At 38.1% G+C, this 24,145-nt stretch overlaps 1 protein-coding gene across 2 annotated transcripts in view; it reads right to left on the bottom strand.

Annotated features, from left to right (window-relative positions):
* Positions 1–22,617, bottom strand: part of NUBPL (nucleotide binding protein like) — an 84,734-nt gene extending 62,117 nt beyond the window's left edge. The window contains exons 1-2 of one of the 2 annotated variants that reach the window (XM_017820478.1): positions 22,599–22,617; positions 4,310–4,400 (exon numbers count right to left, since the gene is read on the bottom strand). In XM_017820478.1, coding sequence (XP_017675967.1) covers positions 4,310–4,346 — 37 coding nt within the window. In that variant the 5' untranslated portion in view covers positions 4,347–4,400; positions 22,599–22,617. Of the gene's footprint in view, positions 1–4,309; positions 4,401–12,153; positions 12,261–22,598 lie in introns of those variants that run through there. The other variant, XM_017820476.1, reaches the window with a different exon arrangement.
* Positions 22,618–24,145: the final 1,528 nt, after the last annotated feature.

A 24,145-nucleotide genomic window follows, 5' to 3' on the forward strand; every position in this document is an offset into this window, starting at 1 on the left:
AAGGAAAGAGATGTTGGCTTTTAAACTCCTACTGTCACTTTTAGCCTCTGGTCTCTATAGGGAAAGGATTAAACCACTTTTTTTTCCTATTTTTGATATACTGTGCTTTATTTCTCTATTCTGGAAAGCCACTCCATTGTACTGCAGAGAAGGAAAGAGGGAGAATACTGCAAGAAACCTAGAGAGGAAAAAAAGCATGAAAGTGAAATTGCAAGGTAAAAATATTGAGAAAATTCAGATTTAATTACAGTCTTTCAATTTTACTTCTAGCAGAGAAGAGCAATGGAAACATTTATTCCTCTGAAATAAGCAAAAAGGTAAATGTGTTCAGTGTACCAAAACATGATTAATTTCTTTTGTTTATTTATGTACAATGAAAAGTGTATCTATCATGTTCCTATAATAAAATCATTTTGCAATTTAATTCCAATTTTTGTGTAAGTTGAACCAAATAACCATTTGTACCTTAACGAGTAAACTTCATAATATAATGAATAGCTGCTAAGAATCCATATCAAATCACTTAGAATTACTGCACTGCAGGATTAACAACATGAAGAGTAATACAACACTTTCAAGGACTTCAAATGTATTTTTTCAGGTCGCGGTGTTTCAGTAATTTATACTGGAATAGTATTTGGTAAAATTTGATTTGCCATTTATCCAAAAAGACTGCTCTCACTAAGAGGCTTTAGTTACTACACTACATTTTTATCTTATACTTTTTCACCCCTTTTTTTTTTCTAGTTGTATAATTTATGTATAATGAACAATAAAATTTTAATAAATTAATCCCCTACAGTTGTTTTTTTTAAAACAGCAGCCAACAACTGTATGCACTATAACTAATTCCTTGTAGAACTGGCTGTCTTCCATCTCCTTTACCTTCAAAGTAAAGATCATCAATTTTTGCCACAAGTGAACTCATCAATAGATGTATTAAACCAGTTGAGGTTAATTGTTACAGGTTTGAAGGCAACAGTCAAGGATCAGAATAAAATATTTAACACTTAAGTAGTCTTCTCACTTTCAACTTCATCATATATTGAAAAGCCTCCAAAATATAAACCACAACTAATTACAACATTCTGAATTACTATTTTGTCCCATGTAAGACACATGGGACCTACTCTACTTCAGCCATCCAGGTAAACTGGGATAAGACATTACCAAAAGAAAAACACAGGGTTTCAGTTCAGACTTCTTTGAAAATAGAATCAATAAAGGATATTATTAGACTAAAAAACACTTGCTCACAAATCATGAAGTAGTGCCAGTAGCAAATATGACTTTTTTGAAAGAATCAATCATGATGCAGTGCCATTGGTAGAGCATGATAAAGACAACTTGGAGACCTCAAGCTGTATCTTTAAATTTAAACTCTTATGCAAGATCAAGAAACTTCTTCATGATTACCACAATAAATATGCTACATATATAACATTTTTTCTATTTAACTATTCCACTCCAAATTTTCTGTTTGTAACCCTCAAACAGATGCACCACAATCTCTTTATATTCCAGCAGACATCTTTAAACAGTCACAACTATTTTAAATATTCACTTTCTCCTACAAGAGTCTGCTATCACAGTCTAAAGAGTAGCAGACATGTAAACATACCCCACTGAAAAAATGCAAGTGTCCATTTCTGTAGTTGCCCCAATATTATACAGAATCAATGGGGCCAGCTACAAACACCGGTAGCCTTCTCTCAGAAATTACTTTTCATTCTAAATTTTGAAAACAGATACCCACTACTGATCTTTTGAATATACCATTTTATTAGAAACAGAAGAGACACTGAAGCTATCATAAAATGAGGAAAGGTTTGAAATACTAAGAGAGCAGTCAACTGTCAAAGATTTGCCCACCAAAACCTTCATAATCACTTAAGTGAACTGAAGAAACTTATTTATCTGGCAAAATAGCCATATTTTTTTGGCAATATAATAGTTTTTACTCTCTGCCAACTAGTTTAAATGGCAGATTTAAGAAAAAAAAAAAATTATGCAGTTCACTAAGCCAGAAAACAGCTTTTCAGTAAATTATTTGGGAAAGAATAAATGCTATTGTTACTTGTGTTATTAGCATTGCCCTGTGTATACATTGTAGCTGATGTTAATATTTATTCCATAGTTAGATAATTCCATTAGCTAATTAAATTCAGTTGTGAACTTATTAACCAATATTTCTCTGACCATTTAGCTAAAGTATTTTGAATGACAGCCTATTAAATGTTAGCAGAGTTTCCAATGTACTACAGCTAGCAAAATTAAATTAATGGAGTATCTTCCATTTATACAGACTCTCCTCAACAAGAACTCCCAATTCATTTTGAATACTTAAATAAAAATAGCATAACCATAATAATTTCTATTCAGCAGTAATAGTTACTGCATGGACTTATTTTGTATTGTACCAGGCATCTCTAATCCCTTTTCAACTGCTCGTGTGAGAAAAGAAATAGAAATCAAAGACTGCAGGAGCGCTCAGAACTTCCCAGGATTACTCTGCAGATTCATTTTCAAATCCAGGCCTCACAATGAAGACAACATTAGACATTAAACATATTTTTTGATTGCTATGCTATTAAAAATGTTTTTAATTGACTTATTGTTGTGTAGACATAGTTCATGCATACAAGTAACACAGAACTGCCTGGGCTTTCTCAATTGCTATGCAGTATTTGTTCAGAGCTTGTTTTACTCTACAAAACATAGCAAGAAATCAAAAGATAACACTAACCCTCATTATACCAAAATACAAGGGTCATACACGTTTGTGTATCTATACATACATATATATACATATACACTTCTATATATACACATTATATATATATATCTATATATATATCTCCACACACCTACGATGGACCATCTCTTTGTGAGCTTATTGTATCTGTCACTCATTAAAGGCATCCTTGAAGTTCACAATTTAAGTTTCCTACACCATCCACATTCCAATTTTCACAATTAAACCATCTTTGACAGCACTTTCACCAACTCAAGAGTTAAAAGCACACAGAGAAGTGAACAAAATCCCTGAAATACAAATTCTATCCTATTATCATTCATACCAAATTACTACATGTCTCTCTCAGCAGACTCATGTAATGTGTCAAGCTTTTGAAAGATACAAATTCATTTTTCTGTCAGGTAAAAAAAAAAAAAGGTATGTTCTTTAAATCCCGATATTTACTTGTACATTCCACATAGAACTAGAAAGAATATATTTTAGTGATCAAAATGTTAGTGCTTAGAAGTCAACAGCAGCAGTTTCAGTTCAGAAAAATCCTCCAATTTTTTTCTATTACATTGAATTCTGCATTTTTTAACAATGCTTGAAACATGTTGAGACAAAAGCTCATAGTGAATTTTCAGCTGTTTACCAAAATATCTACAGTCACTGAAGCAAAACTGAGTTGCCCAATATCTAAATATACTCTTAAGTTCTTGCATTTCTGGCAAGTTCATTTGTATGATCATAAGAAAATTTACATTTTGTATGGATTCATAAAATACAGAGCAAAATGACTAAGAAGTTCTAAGTTATCTAATCAATATTTCAGACAGTGAGAGAAAAAATTGGAGAAACAAAAGTCAATGTCACATAAAAACAAAAAGAGAACACGACAAAATAGGTCCTTTCGTGTTCATACTGCACCATGCACTTCAAATGCAAAATTCATAGTAAAAAAATCTTCCTTATTTCTCTCAAGACTCTCCTACCTCAATTTATGTTTCCCCAGAATTCTTCCTAGCAGAAGGAAAAGTGGAAGTTTTGTCTGTATCTTTACCTTCAGCACTGCATTCACACAGACACAACTTCAAATTATTCAAGTGGCCTAGCACTTTTGGTTGAAGAGAGACCAAACAGAATCATTTTAATGACATTTTGTACAAGCTCCTGTAATGATCCTTCTCTTATTTCTTTTAATGTTTTCTTTTTCCTTAGATTACTGGGTTTTGTTCTTTAATTGAAGGTCATCTATTGCAGGATATTGTACAGCAAGTTTAAAACTACTAAATAACCTTCCTTTCCCAGATGGTCTTTCCAGTGTTTATAGTAACAATACATGAAACAGCCAAAGTCTGTGGATTAACAAAAAATAAGACCCTGAATATGCTCCTAGATTGTACAAGCTAGCTCTGAAGGCAATCTCAATACTATATATAAATAAACAAATAACTCAGTCTTCTGTTTGCATCCCTTCTGTACCACACCAAAGAAGCACCAATGAGTGGATGAGTGGACCATGCTCATCCCTGTACAACGAAGACAGGAAGAAAAATCACTTCCACTTACTTGGTGTTAATTCGGGGTTTCCTTTTAAATTCATCATTTTTGGAATTGAAGGTCCATATATGTCTGCATCAAGTAAACCAACTTCTTTTGTCTGTATAAGGAACAAAAAAAAAAAGGAATTGTCAAAACATGTCTTCCTTTCTGAATTATTAGCTGAGCAAAATTCAAAACTTCCCACAGAAATAAAAATAGGATTTTGATTTAGACATCGGTTATCATTGTTTCCTTTCTCTCTAAATTGCAGTTGAAGAATGAAATATAACAATGTCTACAAGTTGGGTAAGACATCTTTATAAAATCTAGATTCTCAATACACAGAATCCTCACTTGCACATTTTCTTATTTACATAATGTAGACCACAGACTTTATATTACCAAACATTATGAACAACGTTCTCTCTACTCCACGTACATTTATACAGAAATAATATTTTAACTTTTTAAGAAAGGTATCAAATTTTATTGTAAAAAGAAAAAAAACCCAACAAATTAGGTTTGTAAATATATTCAACTTTATGCAATTTAAATTACACCAGTGACCATAAGGAATGTGAAAAACATAAAAAACATTTTTTTCTTCCACTTAAGTAGCCAGAGTAAACTTTTGCAGACATTCTGAAGTTACTGAAATGCAAGTCTCTGAAGTTAATTAAGCAGGCATAACATTTTAATCAAATATATTTACACAAAAGTATGCTAAAAATGGGTTTATTCAGCTACATATGGTACATTAGGCAATAAACTTTAAATAAAAATGATTTCAACTATGTAGTCTAGACTTAGAAGAGTTTTTTCTATATTCATTTTTACAGATATACATACATATTTTGTGGAAATTAAAACTATTTTTCCTACAGATGGCAAGACACACTGTGAATTACCAAGTTCTGCAAATTAAGTAGTAAAGAGCAAGCCCTTTAAAGTGCTGAATGTCAAGTTTCTCTAATATAAAAAGCTAACTGTATTCAACATTTTGCAAAATTGCAAACAAGTATGTTTAAAAGGTTAAGGCAGCAATAGGAGCTTTTCCAACACTGCCAAATCAGTCAGTGTTTCAAAATGTGGGCTTCACTTTTTGGATGATGCTTTCCTAATTTGGTATCTTATATTAAGCCATTTTGTTATCACAGTTTTGATGGGAAAGAAAGAAAGATAAAGGCTCGGTGATAACTATTGAGTTTCCGGTTAGAAGAGGAGTGCAACAAGGCTTTTAATGCAAGTATACAGCATCTTTACCCTTGAATGGAACTTCTAAACATGAAGTACATTCTGTGCCATCACAATCAGTTTGTTTACTGTAGTTTTTTAATCGAGAAATGCACCTGGATTAAAAACCTGAGTATTGAGGCCACTGCTACTAAATAAATCTGAATTTCAATTAAGGTAAGGAAACTAACTCACAGAAGACTAGACAACTAAGAAACAAAACTGACACTTGTTAGTACAACATATCATAGACTCATAAAATCATTTAGGTTGTAAAAGACCTCATCAAGTCCAACCATTAACCTATATGTAATAATTTGAGTTTCTGGGCATTGTTCTTCTGTAGAGGTTGCTTTCTTTTTTCCTTCTCTTTTTTAAAGCTGTTGATATTGAATCCTGAAGACATCCTTAACAGCTCAACAATTTGCAGTGTTAAATTTACCTATTATAAGACACATGTATCTTAAATTTTACAACTAAGATGTGAAAAAAAATGCATTAACATATTTTATCTACTATGTACTTTGAAAAATAAGTTTTTACTACAAAAATCAGCCAAATTTGGGTTCAGTTGTTCAGTGTACTTTTTATTAAACAGAGCAAAACACATGTAATTATATGGATTATTTAATTTAGATTTTTTAAGCATTTTTTTTTATAACATCTTGTGAAAACTACTAGAAAAAAGTTCAGGAGTTCCTCTAAGAAATTATTCTACTTCTTGTCTACTGCATGAGAGCTGTGATTTCAAAAACATTGAAAAGACCCGTTTTTATGTTAGATTTCAAAGACATCAACAGAGCATTAGAGTTTCTTTGTTCTTATACAAAATGTATTATTTTAACAGATTAGAAAGATTCATGACCCAGTCCCTTTATCCGTGTTAGCAGCTAATCCAACCCATCAAAACATCATTTAAGGGCTGTACCACCTAATTCCTTCCCAACAAAAGTAAATATTTGCTGGAACACCTACAGTGTTTTACACTTGACTGACATACTTTCCCTCAATTTTTTGAGGGTTCTCCCCACCCCCAGCATGGATTGTGACTATGCACTGACTGACTACAATGATCTCACAACTCACTACAGTTTTATTTTCAGCCTAAAGGGACTGAAGATTTAAGATGATCTAAATTAATTAGACTCATTTTATGACCTCCTGGACATAATCAGGTCTTCACCAATACAAGCCACTTATTCCTAGGAGTCAGCAGGAAGGTATCTGCAAGTGTACAAAATTTCCTGAATAGATACAAGCACACTGGAGAAAAACATCCTTCAATTACCTAGGAAGACTTTCCAAATTCAGCTGTTACTCCACATTACAAAGCTGATCTTTGTTTCAAGCAAATGCAATAAACCTGATAGTTTCTCAAAAAAATGTACACACTTCCTCAGACACAAGGAAAGTGCCAGTTTCCAAGATGCACTGTTTGTGTTCATGGATATGGTTCAATAAAACTGTTGTCTTCAAACAGAAGAATAATTAACAGATCCTCGAGTTTCTACAACTCACGTTTGCAAAACCACAAGTGTTCCTGTAAGCACGGTGCTTTCTACCGGATTATAGGAGAAAGGTTCTTTGGCAAATCTTTAAATCACTGGCAGAACCTCACTAAAGATAGCCTAAGGCAGGGGTTTTTTTCTTCACCAAGCAATTCAACATGTTAGGTAAGAATTCTTACTGCCTAAAAGCAGCAGTTTATACACAAAGCATTGGCCCAATAAGCTATGGTTTTGAGTTTTGTTTCTCCCAGCTATCCCTGCTTTTGCAGTATCTAAGCATCCATAGAATACCAATAAAAACCCTTTACTCAAGGTTTAACTATCTCGGAAATACATTATGGCAGTTACCAAGGGATCTTTTAAGGCAGGTACAGCACAGTCCAGATCATCTCTTCCAGCATTTACAATGTTTTAAATGCCCAAGAGAAGAAATAATATGCACACACCTGGATGCTACCACATGAAACTGTTCATCAGAATTACCAACACCAGATACTTCTCATGCTGACTGAAATGTAATCCAGATGCATGTTACAATAATTAAAAAATTAAATTAAATTTTAATAAATTGTGTTTCCCCCATATAACCCACACCTCATATAAAACAAGAACATCTTTCAAAGCACTGCTGTATTAAAACAAATCCTAAAAAAACAGGCATAACATCAGACAAGGCAAAAAAGAACATCTGGGCAGAAGAAACACATTACAGGGGATCACAAGCAGAACCAAGAAGGCAACTTAAATTAAAAAGAGGGAGGAAAAAAAGCTCTAAGATTCTTCTTATGCCCTCTGGCATTATTTTCATATGCATATACATATCATTCTGATGCTGAATCTTTTTTTTCTTAAGTAATACTAGTTATACAAATAGAAATGCAGTACGTAAAGCACATTCAAGCATGCAGAACTCCCCCTGCTTCTAGAGTGGTTTTCAGAGCAGAGCACACACCACTGCTACAGCCACCTTCGGCACTCTGCAGGAAAAGGATTCAGGAAATAAAACTCCACTATGTTCTTATGGCTGCATTTTCTCCTTATAAACGTGTTTCTACCCTGTGCTATAAAACAAACAGCATTCCATCTCTCCAGACAACATAACAATAACCAAGTTCAAAACAGCTGTTCTCAAGTTAACATCTGTCCTTTTCCTTCCACCTGCCCAGCTGTGGACAATCTTCAACTTAACCACACTCGGAAAATACTTTCTAGAGACCTGTGTATTTTTGTTGCCTTACTGCAAGTTCTAAGCAGCAGTCAGAAGTATTGAGGCCATGTTGCTGAGAACACAGCTGCGCTGGGCAGGGCACGTCTCAAGGATGAAGGACCACCACCTCCCTAAGATCTTGCTTTATGGTGAACTTGCCACCGGCTGCTGCAGGAGAGGAGCCCCGAAGAGAAGATAAAAGGACTCCCTGAAACAACATCTCAGCCTGGGCCATATTGATCAACATAACTGGTCTACTCTGGCCTCAAATCAGGAGGTCTGGAGACACACCATCTATAATGGTGCTGCTTCCTTTGAGAAAGCACACAAGATCACCCTTGAGGAGAAAAGACAACGCAGAAAGAATCGTGTCCTGCAGAATATACCACCTAAGGAGTCTTTCTGCTGTGCCTTTTGCAATCGGACTTATCTATCTCATACTGGCCTCATCAGCCACCAGCGCGCTTGTAACAAATGTGGGTAGAGCCTTTCCCAAATCTTCATTCGCAAAGCCCAGCCATGATGATGACTGCAAGTTCTAAACAGCTTAAATTCTCAAGATTCAACTGACTATGTAACCATTCCCATATGATTTAATCATGTAATTCCTGGCCACTGGAAGCTACTTTGAAAAAAAATATACAATCTAACACATACAGAAGTATTGTCTTCTTCATGCAGAATAAGAGCCTTATCAAAATCCCATCAGGCAGAGAACACAATATTATAATTAAATATATTGTCGGCACATGAAAACACAAAAGTACTCTCTTGTTAGCAAAAACTATACTTAAAAACTCGGAAATGTGCACACTTACCTTCTTACTAATGCTTTTAAGATTTCTCTCCTCTCTAGATAAACACTCTCTAGCACAGGCCAACTACCACTAGGATTTGCTCTTTCTGCAGCACTGGCACTGGCTGCCATGGTCTCATCTGATCACTGGTGAGCTTAAGACCACAAAAAAAAATTTACAGAATAAAGGATTGTGATAAGGAACTATAATTCCTCTTCATCTTCTGCTTTTACATCATGGACTACATACGTCTTTCTACTTCACTACCATTTATCTTCTCAGCAAGATATTAATTTCCCCATTAGACCTCTCTAAAGATTTCTGACAAACATTCAGCATAACGTATTATAAGCTATATAATCACTGCAGCTCTTAACCCAGTACCAATACAGTGAAGTTTTTATTGCAATTCAGAAATTTCTCTCACCTACACTAAGAAACGAAAACAAGTTTTCACAGTCACCAGGTAGAGACTCTATATTTACAAGAAACCAAATGCTATGTCAATAGATTAAGATATTCTTGCATATATCCCTGAAAGATGGCAATTCCACAGCTTCATTTTTTGCAGTGTACAAAATACAGGCATAGAGAACCTCACTAAAAAGATCCTTTCCTTTACCTTCTCTGGCAAGATTATCAACATAATTAAAGTTCACTTTAGTCCTTGAACCTGGTCACTGCCTTGTGAGCAAAACAATCAAGATCTGGAAGACAGCTGTATTCTAAACCAACAATTTTCAAGCTCTGAACTTAGTTATAATTATTTTGGGGGAAAAAAATAAAGTTGTTGAAGGCCACATTAGACAAAGTCCTGGCAGAGAAAGGTCTTGTAAAAAACCCAGTAAATTCTGCCTCCTTTGCTTTTCCTCATGCAGATTAGAAAATATTCAATTGCTATTATGTTTGTTCTCTTAGGCAGGTAAGTTTTACTATACACAATCCTTGTTCAGATGGCATAAGTCCATACTCATGATAAAATGATCCATATCTTTCATCCTCTTAGCTATTTGAACAGACACTTCAGAACTGTTTAGTTTCTCCCTACACTTTCTTTATGTAGCTTCCCTTTTTCGTCTTTCAGGGAATAGTAACAATGAAATCAATTACACTTTCCAGTAACAAATTTTTAACCAAATGCAACCAGTTCTATTTACATATCACAAAGGATCCCTCCCCACATAATTCTGTGTGCAGAGGAGAATATGGTGATATTAATTTCTTCCAAGTTGCCAAATGCTTTATTGAGGAACAGACCTGATTAAAGACTTCATACCAACAGAAAGAAAGAAAGGGGAAAAAAAGAATAAAGAAAAAGAATTAAAAAAGGAACTCACAAGAAGCTGCTATAAATAGCTGTTAATCAACATAGCCTACGTTACTGCTAAGCATCCAGAGACTCTTTGACAGCATTAATTTCATTTTTGCTCATATTATCTGAGACTTTTTCCATACTTGGTAAGGCATACGTATCCCCACTGGATGTTAGTGGATGGTATTTTACTTTGAAGTAAACTCTGCAGCTCACCAGAATTCCCTGGTGTTCAGTCTGGGAGGGATAGAGGCACAGGTTAATGAGCTGTCGTTTTTCTATATGGTGAAGGCTTTCCTACACTAGAAGTGCTCCCAGCATTCAGTAGCTGCAGTCCATTCCAGAGACAGAGATTCTAGCTTTGCTAAGTGAGGGTGCCAGTTATTTTAAAGCTGGTGCTCTTAATCCACCACCAGGACTCTCAATTTACCCTTTTAATGTCATTATAGACTTAGAGCTAATCTCAAACTGCAAGCAGCAACACACAGGACAAAAGGGAACTTAAAATCAGGATAGGCTATGGATTCCTCGTTTGACATACTGACACAATGAATAGTCATCTTTTAATCCCTAATTCTCTAACTCTTTCAGCTGCACACAATATTTAAGTGCCTAGCTGTAAATTGGATTAAAGCCAAAAACGTACCACTGCAGTTTCCTCGCTATCTATCCTAGAAACACGAACTTGCTTTAAACATTCAGTCTGCTACTGGTTTAAAAGTCCTTTTCCTTCCATAGCAGTCTGCATTAGCTCCTACTCAAGCTTCTTAATAATCAGATACCAGTAATTTAGCCTTGTTTGGCCTTCCTGCACATTATGTATCCCACTCAAAAAAAATTCAATATAGCATCACTGGAAAAGAAATTACCAAAATGGAATCCCTAACACTACCCCATCTCTACAAGATGCCTCTCCACTTTCACAGCACGTCAAATTATTACAAACATGCTCCATCTTTCACATAAGTCTCTGCGATATTTGCACTAGGCTTTCAATGACTTGAAGACTAAGGATGCAGGTACTTAACTCTACAGGCAATATTTAATAATAAAAAAGGGGAAATTTTCTTCAAATTAAGCATATAGTTATCTGATTTAAATAAAACATTTTAAGATGTCTACGTTTTAAAATATTTTTAATTTCACTCATGTTTTACTTGAAAAACAGATTTTTAAAGCTTTATTCCCTCATTTTCTCATCTGATCTAGAAGCTGTCATTGCAAAATAATCCAATCAATTCTAACTAGCATCTCCACCCTTATTGACACTTGATAGCATTAAGAAACAAGCATGAAGACCTTATCTACAGCAATTAAAGTCTGCTAATTCTCTAAGCAACAGAGGTAGAGATGCCTAGAAATCAAACCCTAATAATCAGAAAAGCTGCATAGGAGGAAGACAAAACAGGTCAAAACCTGCTTTCACACTACAGATTACTCAGCCAAGGAGCCTATTATTGTCCTAATTCTTCTACATTTGTTTGTCCTCCCACGTGGATTTTTTCCTTACCAACAAGAAATGTATATACATTGTGAAGTCATCTACGAATGCAGCAGTCAAATATTACCCTTTGGACAAATAGCTTAGTTACAGGAGCCAAATATTTGGGGGGAGGAAGAAAGCTGGAATGTAAAGAAAGTAAGCTGGGTGGCTTTTGAGCAGTTTCAAAATGTGTGTTTTATTACATACACGTTTCGAAGAAATTAAAATTAATTTTGGTATCACAATACTGAATTCCATGAAGACCGAGCTCCTCACTACGTCATTTCTGTGCTGTAACTTGCCATATATGTATGAGAAACTTCTTACTCGCCTATGTGTATATTGGGCAGATATCCATGCGAGTTTTCTGGTTTAGAAAGAAAAGAAAACTACAGCGGGCTGTGCCATCTCACAGTGACGGCGCTGCCGTTCCCCCCCCGCTGCCGCCCCCTCACGCCGGGCCCGGCCTCCCGCTGCCCGCGCGCCCCCTGCCGGCCGCCGCCTCCCCGCGCGCACGGACAGGGACACGGACACGGACGGGCCCAGCCGAAATCCCCGCGTTGCTCAGCAACCCACGGGCTTGCTTGGGAACGGGGGCCACTCCCCGAGCTCAAATCGCCCATGATGCATCCCAAATTTTGGTCCTAGTCTGCATGACCCCGTAATCCCTTGGCGCGGAGCTCGGCTAGAATAGTGAAAACTGCTGCCTTTAACCACATGTCCCCACTACTGCAGGCAGAAGCCACTTGCTTCTGCTTACATGCTAACTTGTTCCATATGGTTTTACTTCTTGCTCCTCTGTCCTTCACAACAAAAACATTTCACTCTATAATGAAAAATGTAAATCTTCCTGCATCTAAAAGGCAAGTCAAAGGAAATCTGACTGAGGAGCTTGCCTCATAGTGACAGCACAAGCATACAGCCTCCCAACTGGATTTGTGCCATCCTTAGTCATGCACAGCTGGTGTTTGCTCACTAAAATACTCTGTTCATAAACAAGCAATCTCTACCCTATTATTGCTGCCATCTATTAATTCAACTTGTTTCTACTATAATAAATCGTCTCTGGCCAGGCAGCTTTCATAAATAGTCATTCTAGTCTGAATATGAATCGTCCTGGCACAAAAACCAAAAATTCTTCCCAAGTGCTCCTAGGGGAGCACAACTGACTGCTGATACATCAAAAGAATGAAAAGAATCAGCTGTCAAACTAAGCGAGCAATTAAAAACAGGACACAAGGGTAAGACTTTAAGTTATTTCTTAACAGAAAAAGAACATTGTATAGATTTATAGGCCTTGGTACAAGCCCAAGAGCTTATATATTTCTTAACTAATCTATCTACAACAGGTAACCCAGGGTACCAAAAAACTAATATACCAGGAAGGGATAAGAGGCTGTCCTGCTTGTTTTCCCTGGCTTTGAATCAAAAACTAAAATCAAACAAGAAAAAATAGAGAACCTCTCCAAAACCCCTACTCTGTCTTGGACATGGTATCTAGGCATCTAAATGAAATCCAGTATTGAATTATTTACTCTGTAACCATGAGGTAAAAATACGCCAAACAGACTGAAAACCAGTATGCAAGACTTAGAACTCCTGAATTCTAATCTCGGCTCTGCCAATAACACCGTGCGACCATGACAATGTCCAAGCCTCTGTTGATGCCCTAGTATTTCAGACAATCACTACAATAACTGAAAAAGCTTCCATATGAAAAAAAAAAAAAAGTCTATCTATAGAAACAGTGGGGTTTTGGTTTTGTTTTTTTAACTATAGAAAGTAGACTTTCAAGAGAAGAGGGAAGGATGCTTTCTTTTATCAAGAGGACAAAAAATCCTTATGCTTTGACTTTTAATCTTCTAGTTTGACTATCAAACTATCTAGTTTGACATCACAGCTGTCACTGAACACAGCAAGAATCTACTCTAATCCAGTCTCCTCTGAAAGCATCTTTTACAGATCACCCTCACCTGAAAACAGTTGTTCTCAACAGTCTGTGACCTGTATTATCTTAGAAAAAGAACAGTTGAGTTACAAACATAGAATTTATAACGCAAACACACTGTGTCTAATGAAGGAAGCACAGACCTTTATTGTCATGGTGATCTATCTTCCTCCATGAATCGTTCTTTCCTCCTTTAAGCAGTACATCAAGTCCAAGATCAGTTTCAATAAATCTGTATTTTGCTTATAAGAGATATAAGGACTCTAATAGGTTGCAGGGGGCTCCTGAAGCTCTGATTTACTCACATAATCATTACTGCTTCCTCTGAAAGAGACTAACTTACAAAAGCAATGAAGAGAAGAAAAACCATGGGAAGGTAATCCATAATCAGTAGTTATTAAATGTAAAAAGAAGGCATCCACTGCTGTGTGTCTGAGGATAAAGAAATTCACTATAAACTTCAGCAGGAGGCACCAGTGGACTCTGGGAAAAAAACTCCTTATTTACTTCTGTATTGGGTCTGGCTGAGCTGGAGTTCATTTCCCCATAGTAGCCCTCACAGTGCTGTGCTTTGCACTGGTAGCTAGAAGCGGATCAAGGGTTGGACTTGATGATCTCAGAGGTCCTTTCCAACCCAGCTGATTCTGTGATAACACACCAGTGTTTTGGCTTCTGCTGAGCACAGCATCAGTATGTAACATTCCTTCCCCAGTCAAGGGCAAGATTCTGGGAAGGAGCACAAGTAGGCCAGCTGACCCAAACTAACCAGAGGGATATTCCATATCATATGATGTCAGCTCAGATACAAAAGCTTAGGAGAAGGAAGGGGGGCATCCATTGTCTCCAATGGCTGCCTGCTAAGAAACCATTATGAGTCACTGAAGCCCTGCTTCTCAGGACATGGCCGGACATTGCTGGTGATGGGAAGTAGAGAATAAACCTCACTATTTTTCGCTTCGCTTTTCTGCACACAAGCTTTACTTTTCTGCTTTAGTAAAGTGCCTTATCCCAACCCACGAGTTCATTTTCCATCTTTTTCTCTCTTCCCTTTTCCAGGTGGGAAGGGTAGTGATAGAGCAGCTGGGTGAGCACTTAAGGGCATCCAGCCAAGATCAACCCACTACAACTTCATTCGCCATAACAAAAGTGATCATTGCAATGACTTCTACAATTCAGAGCACTGGACAATCCTAGCCTGGAACAAGATCCACTTCAAAAGCCTGAGATACTCACTTCAAAAGCCTGACTCACAAAATTAGTGAACTGAAATCAATGTGAGTACACAAATGAACACACCAGTGACTTCAAGGCCAAAGTTTAAACATAAACATGATGTACACATCATTATCTCAAAAAAAAACCAAAACAAAAACAAACAAAAAAACCCACAAAAAAATATTAATGCATGAACAAGCAAGAGAGAGTTGAGTTTATTCAATCCACCTTAATTTCATATTTTCTAACTTGTAACTACATCAGTGCACAATTTCACCAAGGTAGCAGCTTGCTAACTTGTGACCATCGGTTCATGCAAGTCACAGCTGTTTCATCACTTTCAGCTCCTCCTCATTGATTAACATCCACCAGACGCTGGCCTGCGACTTCACACATAATCGGAACACCAGAAATGGCAGGTGCATTCTGCGTTTGCTTAATTTTCTTGGCTCAATTTCATTTAAAATTAGTTCTCAGTCTCTGATTTGCCACATAACTCCAGCAGTAACCTCTTCAATCATTCTAGACTATGGTCTCTCTTATTTGTGTGCTTCATGAGTGTTTCAATGGGCTACAGAAGTGGTATATCACATTATTATGTTTAAAGCCAGATGCTTAACTCCTAAAAAGGGCATAATCCAAAACTTGTGTATGTCAGAATTAGTAAGAGATGCTTTATCTCCATGTTCGAAAAGTATCAGACACAATCTTAAAAACACATAAACTGGTACTGAAAGTTATGTGCAATTAGTTGCCATGGTTTCCATGGAGCTACTCAATGGCCATCCAACAACAGATCACATTGCAGGCTCACATTTGTTTTACAAAAGTATTACAGCAAATGCCATGTTTTAAAGTTAATTAGAAGGAACTATTCAAGCAGTTTTGCTTTCAAGATGACAGATTTCTCTGAAATCAAATTACTCCAACAGCCTATTTAAAACACAGAATTAAAACTGTGAAATAACAAGATCAGATGCCATCACAAACAGTACATATTTCATATAACAGCTTTAAACATTCTTCTTATTAAGTGAGTTTATGGAAATTTCTTTTAACTTTAGATAAAATTCCTACAGAAAGTGTGCAGATTGAATGTAAACCTCGCTCTTTCTACCTGTTGTTTTCTTTTACTCATCTTTTACAACATTAAAAAGATGCTACGTTTATCTGATTAAAGTAGTTGAGGATCTTTCTATTTAATGTTTTATGAGCACAAAACCTGCATTATACACCCTCATATAGGAAATGAGACTTGCTTCTGAGTATTCATGTGTGGCAATAAATGTGCACAATGGAACTACCCCCCAGTAGCAGCAGGTGGACATAATGAACACCTGTGGTTTTTACATTTGAATTGTTCCCACCATCTATTTATAGTCCAGGTAACAGTTTGAGCAATACCAAACTGGGGAATGATAATTTTTCATTAAAAAAAAAGTATTTCCAAGCTTTAGGGAAGATACATAGCTCTTTTTTTTTTCCATAGCTGTTTATATAGAAAGTATTTTTATAATAATTTCTCCAGAAAAAGTAAATCTTTGGACCTATATTTTTGAATCAGTGTTCTGAATTGATAGAATTTAATTATCTGTTAAGTGTCTCCAACCTGCACAAGCATCCTCTACTACATCTATACATTCTTGTAGAATTGAACTCAGTAACACACAAGGGAAAGGACACAGCCAAACCAAGAGAAAGGATGAGATCTACTAAGTTATTAATGGTACTGATAAAATATAAACAAATTAACAGAAAATCAGAAGTCCACCAAAAACAAATAAAGAAATTAACTGTCAGAGTAAATACATTTAATGTATGTGACTGCCCTCAGCAGTAACCATTTGATATATGACACACATTTCACATTAAGGCTGATAATTAGATGATTACCTACCGAATCATTTGCTGCTAAGGCGAGGGCTATATTTACTGCAAGAAAGAGAAAAGAGAAAAAAACAAAAAGATTAAATCCAGGAAAACTGAATTCCTAAATATTGAGAACATTATCATTACTAACATGAGAAAATATAATATAAATACATGACACTTATTTAATAATTGCATCATCATCTCGGTTCTTAGCTTCTTGCACCTCTACAATATTTTCAGTTTAAGTGGCAGCAGCACTCACATTTCAGTCCACATTTGTTAACAAGTGAACAAACTTAATCTGCAAAAACTTGCAAACTCTTAAGTTTCTAGAGGACACTGCAAAATAAAAACAATCTCAGTACTTTGCCAAAGCACAACATTAAGGAAAAATTTTTGAGGTACCCACTTCTGAATAGTGGACATCGTACTACAAAACTAAATTCACCCTGTCACTGATAACCTTCACCCTTCACTGGTAACAGTCTCCAGTGCACTTTCATAAAACTAGAATTTAGGTAAGTATTGGCATGAACTATTAAAGCACAGTGACCAGGAAGATGATATCACTATTATTGATTTCTTGTGATATACTGAACATAGATGTTTCCTGGAACAAGGTGCAAGGTATGCTTTTCACTTGATTTTTATGTCAGAAAACAAAATCACATCTACCTGAAAGCAATTGTAACAACTAAAGAAACAGACAAAAAGGGATGAAGCAACTAAAAAGACTGAGTTTGTTTACAGCTTTTATATTTCCATCAATACTTAATTCCCATAACTAAAAAGCACATGCAAGAAATGGTATCTTTAATGGCTCACCAGCTTCAATTATGTTGGAAGACCTCCCAGAAGCTTCAGTATAAACAAATAGTAATTTTTATAATGCAAGCAGTAACATGTTTTAGGAAAAAAAAAAAAACCCACACACCACGAGAAGAAACCCAACACACACAACTCTTTCTTGGCTAACATATTTTGTTTTCTTTACATATTGCTGTTTGTCAGTCCACACAACCTTTCAACAGAGCTAAGCTGCAGTCAGTCTTGTTCTACCAGAAGAGTATAATGGTTCTGAGAACAAGCTGGGGAGCCAGATTCCCATCCAGAAGAATTTAGCACTGAAAAAGGTAAGCTCCTTCAAACAAAACGGTCAGGGCGTTAACAAGGACAACTGTACAGCTTTCCTAAGAGGCACACAGCCTCTGTTTACTCCTAAGCTAATAAAGCACATAGATTTTATTCTTCATCTTGCTATTTAAACATAGGCTTGATTAATTATTCCCCAAATCAATCATGGGAAAATTGATCTTCTGAAAGTTGGAGACCAATCTACAAATCACAGATAAGGGGAAAAAACGAGCAAACCAATTTTATTATCAATAAAAAAAGAAAAAAAAAACAAATCAACTGCAACTCATATCTGAAGAAGGAAGATAGACACTGTCTTAAAAATCACTTCATATATCTATCTTCTTCTTACACACCTTTCATGTGTGAAAATTAATGTATGATCCACAATGCTTCTTTAATAAAAAATATTTGACTACTGAAGGGAAAGAGGGGAAACAGTATAGCACGTAAACCTAAGTTTTTTAGCAAGATATCTATCTAGCTGAACACTTGATGTTGAATCCCAGCTGAATCTTGCACTCCCTTGTATTTGTATTACTGTCAGTTCCAAGAGGGTGTAAACATGCAGCACAGGACCTAACCTGATCCTAAACATTCATATTGGCCCTAACTACTAAGTTCCTATAGCCAGGAGTGCAGGAGAGCAAGGCAGTACATGCCAGAAAGTCTATACAACTTCTAAGCAGGCAACTTCTAACCATGGTCTCTCCACTCATGGGTTCAGCACTCATGCTAAACCAGCAGCTCCACCTGCCAACCAGTATCAGGAATGATGCACAGGTTGATCCAAGTTAGTCTAATCCAACCTAAACCTGGTATGAAGCCTTGGATATTGGGAAAAGGTTCTTCACTCAGAGGAGGGCTGGGCACTGGAACAGGATCCCCAGGAAGTGGTCACAGCACCAAACCTGACTGAGTTCAAGATATATTTGGACAATACTCTCAGGCACAAGGTGTGACTCCTGGGGATGGTCCTGAGCTGGGCCAGCAGCTGAACTCTGATGATCCTTGTGGGTTCCTTTCAACTCAGGATATTCTATGATTCTAGTCTTCTTGAAATCAGCACAAGGGTGGGAAGGTTTATTACCTTGTACTTTCTAACTTCCAAATCCAAACTGGCCGTAGGAATAGCACGGTTGAAGTCTCAGAACACCGAGCTAACAACACAAATAAAACTTCTTGGTCCAAAATCAGACATATATAGAACCAGCTGTGTACCTGTATCTGTAACATGGTTAACATACATCATCAATAAAATACGTATAGATAATTTAGATGAACTCTGAAAGATAACTTTCAATACTTACGTCTCAACATAAGCGCCATTTAGAACAAGAATTTATCAGAATATTTTACCATGTAGAGAAGGCCCAAAATCAAAAAAGTTTCAATAACAGTATATCCTACATGCAGAACAAAAGTACGCAAGAGGAAAAAAAGTTAAAACACAGTTAATATGACTGAGATAAAGTCAACACATGGTAAAATGTATCAGCCTTCCTGAACAATACTAACAAATCTCAGCCTGTTACTCTTTGCTAAAAATGTCTGAAGGCCCACACAGTAAGTAGTTTTATTTTCCCCAAACTTCAGGATTATCAAAATGTGAGCAAGAACATCAGTCTTTAATTTTATTTTACTTCCACAGCTGAAAACAGCAAGACTTCCAATAAATAAAAAATGCCTCTTCTTTCAAGACCACACGTTGACCTCTTCTCATGCCAAGATCAATTTTCTTCAGTAATCTCATCTTCAGGCTAATGCAAAAGAGGGGACAGAAGAGAAAGAATAAAAAAAAAAAAAAACCCACACAAAACCACACCACAAACCCTAAACTTTGGCCAGATGGAGTAAATACAGAAGGATGCTGTTAAAAGACAGCAACTTGACAGGAAAGTGACAAAAACCACAGGAAACAAACAAAGAATCCAAGACTTGTACTAGACAAAAAGAAATAACAACAAAAAACAACTGAAGCATTTAAACATGCATTGAAAAATATATTTCCTATAACACAACTGCTTCTAATCATTGACTACATTGATCTCAGAAGACCAAAAAGCGCTGGAAGCAACAAAGAATACAACATGAAAGCCAAATGCAACAGAGTTATTCAACAGGTGAAGGAATGGCCCTGACAAACTTAACCAGAATGCAGATCCTCTTGTCCAGAAATGGAGATCCAGTGCAATTAAAACATTACCACACTGAGAAAAACAATAAAAAGAACCCTGATAGGTTTTTTGAGATACAAGCAGTAAGACTATTTTCTGTAGTGCTTTAGGAATTAGAGGTGCTTACTATTCTCTTTTCCTCTAAATTCCTGCTCTCAAAATGTGTCAGCAGAATTGTCCCCAAACATATTTCCCACAAACCTCAATTACAAAGAATATAATTTTAAATACATAATTCAGTAATGGTGCCATGCAATACTTTTGTTTATACTAGTTATCTGATCTTTTGTTGTCCCTCTGAATCATTAAATTTATTCTCATTATAATAAACAGGAATATAGATTTTCTTCTCAATATTATGAATTAATACATTCATTAAAAAAGGCTGTCCAGTACAGCTACATTTGAACGGTTCATTTACGTTTCTAATCTCTTATTTAATGCTTGTTGAACCCTGATTTTTTATTTTTAAATGCATGGGAACAAACTCTCTCCCAGCTTTATGTATTATTTATACATATGTTATATTTTATGTAGAAATTACATATAGGTGCCAGTTAGCAGAACTTGAATTCACACATTTGTTTGCAGACACAAGAAGAATAGTCTGAATTTACTTTTCAAATTATGTTCATTTTGTAAACTTTTGACAGACAAACAGTTATTTGGTATTTTACCTGAAACAACCAGACCATGAATTATAATGATGTACCTTTTGGTTGATGGTTAAGAAATGCAACTGTTAATTATTTTGCATGTCTTTGTATAGGTATGTCTATCCTATGTATAGGATAATAGATAAATAGATTAAAAAAAAAAGGAAATTATTTTTTTCTAAGTACTTTTAGCACAGGTATCATGTTTGTCTGTTCTAGTATTTATTATCCAACAGCCCTTTTCAAGCACGGCTGAAATACAAAACAAAAAATGGTAAATTAAAAGCTATATCCATCTGTTATTCTCAACAACTGGACATGAACAGTACACATCATTCAACTAAAGCATGACTCTTCTCCAATCTAGATGCTAAGGAAGAGATCTTTAAACAAATTTCTAACACTTTAAACAGACCTTTTCAAAGAAGTTTACCTTCAGTGTCACAGAATCATAGAATGCTTTGAGTTGGAAGGGACTCTAAAGATCAGCCAGCTCCAAACCCCTGCCATGGAGAGGGACACCTTCCACTAGACCAGGTCGTGCAAAACCCCATCCAACCCAGCCTTGAACATATCCAGGGACAGGGTATCTATCACTTCTCTGAGCAACCTGTTCCAGTGCCTCACCACCCTCAGAGTAAAGAATTTCTTCCTAACATCTCATCTACATCTCTCCAAGCTTAGAACCATTCACTCTTGTCCTATCACTATGTGCCCATGTAAAAAGCCACTCTCCTTCCTTTTTATAAGTCCCCTTTAAGTACTGGAAGGCTGCTATAATGTCTCCCTAGAGCCTTCTTTTCTCCCAGTTGAAGCACCCCAACTATCTCAGCCTGTCTTCACAGCAGAGATGCTCCAGCCCTCCGATCACCTTTGTGGCACTCATCTGGACCCACTCTAACAGGTCCATGTCCTTCTTATGCTGGAGGACCCAAACTTGGATGCAATGTGACCATCCAGCCAATTCCTTATCCACCAAGTGGTCCATACATCAAATCCCAGTCTCTCCAGTTCAGACAAAAGGATGTTGTGCTGGAGAGAGCCAAATGCTTTACGCAAGTCCAGGGAGATAACACCAGTCACTCTTCCCTCATCCACCACAACTGTAACCCCATCTTAGAAGGCTACCACAGTTGCTGGCATGATGATTATTTTTCCATTTTGCCATCATTGTTTAAGTTCAAGAAAATTTCTGCAGTACTGGTAACCCATGAATTATCTCGTTCTACCACCTAGGAACAACTGCACAGTTAGAGAACAATTAATCTAAAACCTAATGGTGGAGTAGACAGTTTTGTGGTTTACAACTACTGTTTCCTCTTTTGTTTATGAAACAGCTATATAAGTAGTTGAGAAAATTGGACAGTCCTGATTTTGAGCCTTTCTAAATGTTTGTGTCCTCGACAGAGCACATGACTACGCTCACATAGCAGAGAGGCACTGTACAGGTACATCTAAGCTGCTAGAGGAAGTGCCACCGCACTACCATATGATCCAATTCACCTCAGCTTACATTGCCTCTTAAAGCAGACTGTCTCAGGACACCACTGCACTATTAGATACTATTTCAAAGCTGTCTGCTCCATTTATATTTTATTTAAAGGCAAGACTTCTGTACCCAAACAGATTCTCAATGGCTGCAATGGGACTTAACAGAGGTAAAGGGCAGTGTTAGTGGAGCCAATTTACAAGCTAATGACACAAGCATCCAAATATTCTTTACCAAGTATTAGAAAATGTGCAAAGTCAACAATTAAAAAAGGTCAAATCTTACCTGCTGTTGTTGATTTTCCAACTCCCCCTTTTCCAGAAGCCAAGACCACCACCTGCTTAACTCCTTCTATGGGCTTCTGCTTTGGCAGCCCGCGTGACAGGATCCGGGCGCGTCTGTCCCCAAGAGAATCGTCCCCGGAGCTCGAGGACTAACAAAACCAGAATGCAAGTAAATGGTATGCATCAACATGCAGCTTTCGCAGAGCTGACAAGGAGGAACCCACCTGCACACTGAGAAATTGTCACTACTAGTCCAAGAAAACCCTTTGGCACGCGGGCTCTCCCAAAGGGAGCCTGTTCACAAGGTGGGCAGGGACGGGGCCCACTTCAAAGTAAACCCAGTCGCATTTTGCTTAGACTCAAATATGATCGATCTTAACACCTAAACTAAAAGAAAAAAAAGGAGGACTTGTGTTGAAATAAACCAAAGCACTCCTTTAAAAGTCGAAGCTTTAAAAAAGAGGCCAAACCTAGCCGTCTTTTCCGCACAGTTGTTTCAGGCACAGTAAACACGGCAAACAGCGAAGCAGGAGGAACGCGGGGCGCTGAGGGCAGGCGGTGCCGCACAGGCAGCTGCCCGGAGGGCTGTCTGTGCCCGCCCCGAGCCGTGCCACAGGCATCCTCTCCGCCGCTCCTGCGGCAGAGGAGCCACACGCGGCCCCGCGGCAGGACGGAGCGAGCAGCCGAGTGGAGCATCCCCGCGGGCAGCGTCCCACCCGCTCCCGGAAGGTACAATTTCACCGCCAAAGGCGGTGAGCGCCGCGCTACTCCCTGGGAGTGCACTCAGATCCAGGCAAAAAGCAGGCAGACCCCATCTCCCTCTACCCAGCCCAACACTGCCCTAGACCTAGACCTAGACCTAAGCGACCGCATCCCCTCCCGCAGGGATACTGCTGCCGAACTGGCCACCGCAGGACACAGTCCGTCAGGGCATCCACGGAGAGCCAGACTACAGCGGTCCCCCCGCCTGCCGCCCTCCGCAGCGCGCCCTCAAGCACAGCCCGCCGCTCGGCCGCTCCGCTCCCCTCCCGCCCCGGGCGGACGCGGCGCACGGCGGAGCTCACGCCTCACTCACCGCGGAGCCGGCGAACGGAGCGGTGCAAGCGGCGGACGCGCAACTCGGACCGCGCGACGGCGCTGCCGGAGCCCGCCCGCCGCCGGCGGGGAGGAGGCGGGCAGCGCTCCGCACCCAGCGCCAGGCGGGACCCGCCATCCCGCCGCCGCCCCGCCCCCGGCGCGCTGAGATGGCGCCGTCTGCCCGCGCCCCGGCCCGCCCCCGCGCTCCGCCCGCACGGAGCCCCGGAGGAGGCGGTGGCGCTGGCTGTGCCGGGGAGAGAGCGCGGCTTGTTGGGTGTGAGAGTCTGGCGCTGAGAACTGCGGTCCCGGGCTTGGGTGGAAGAGACCCAGGTCCTCCCACAGAGAGCACAAGCGGTGGCACTGTGAAGCAGCAGCACGGAAGGCGGCTCCCTGCCTCTGTCTGTAAGGAAAATGGGGCCAAGGGATCAGCACCTAGTGACCACACGCATTACAAATTGGTTCGGACTTGCT

The sequence above is a fragment of the Lepidothrix coronata genome, unplaced genomic scaffold (genome assembly GCF_001604755.1).
Source record: "Lepidothrix coronata isolate B3197 unplaced genomic scaffold, Lepidothrix_coronata-1.0 Scaffold83, whole genome shotgun sequence".
Classification (NCBI taxonomy): Eukaryota; Metazoa; Chordata; class Aves; order Passeriformes; family Pipridae; genus Lepidothrix; species Lepidothrix coronata.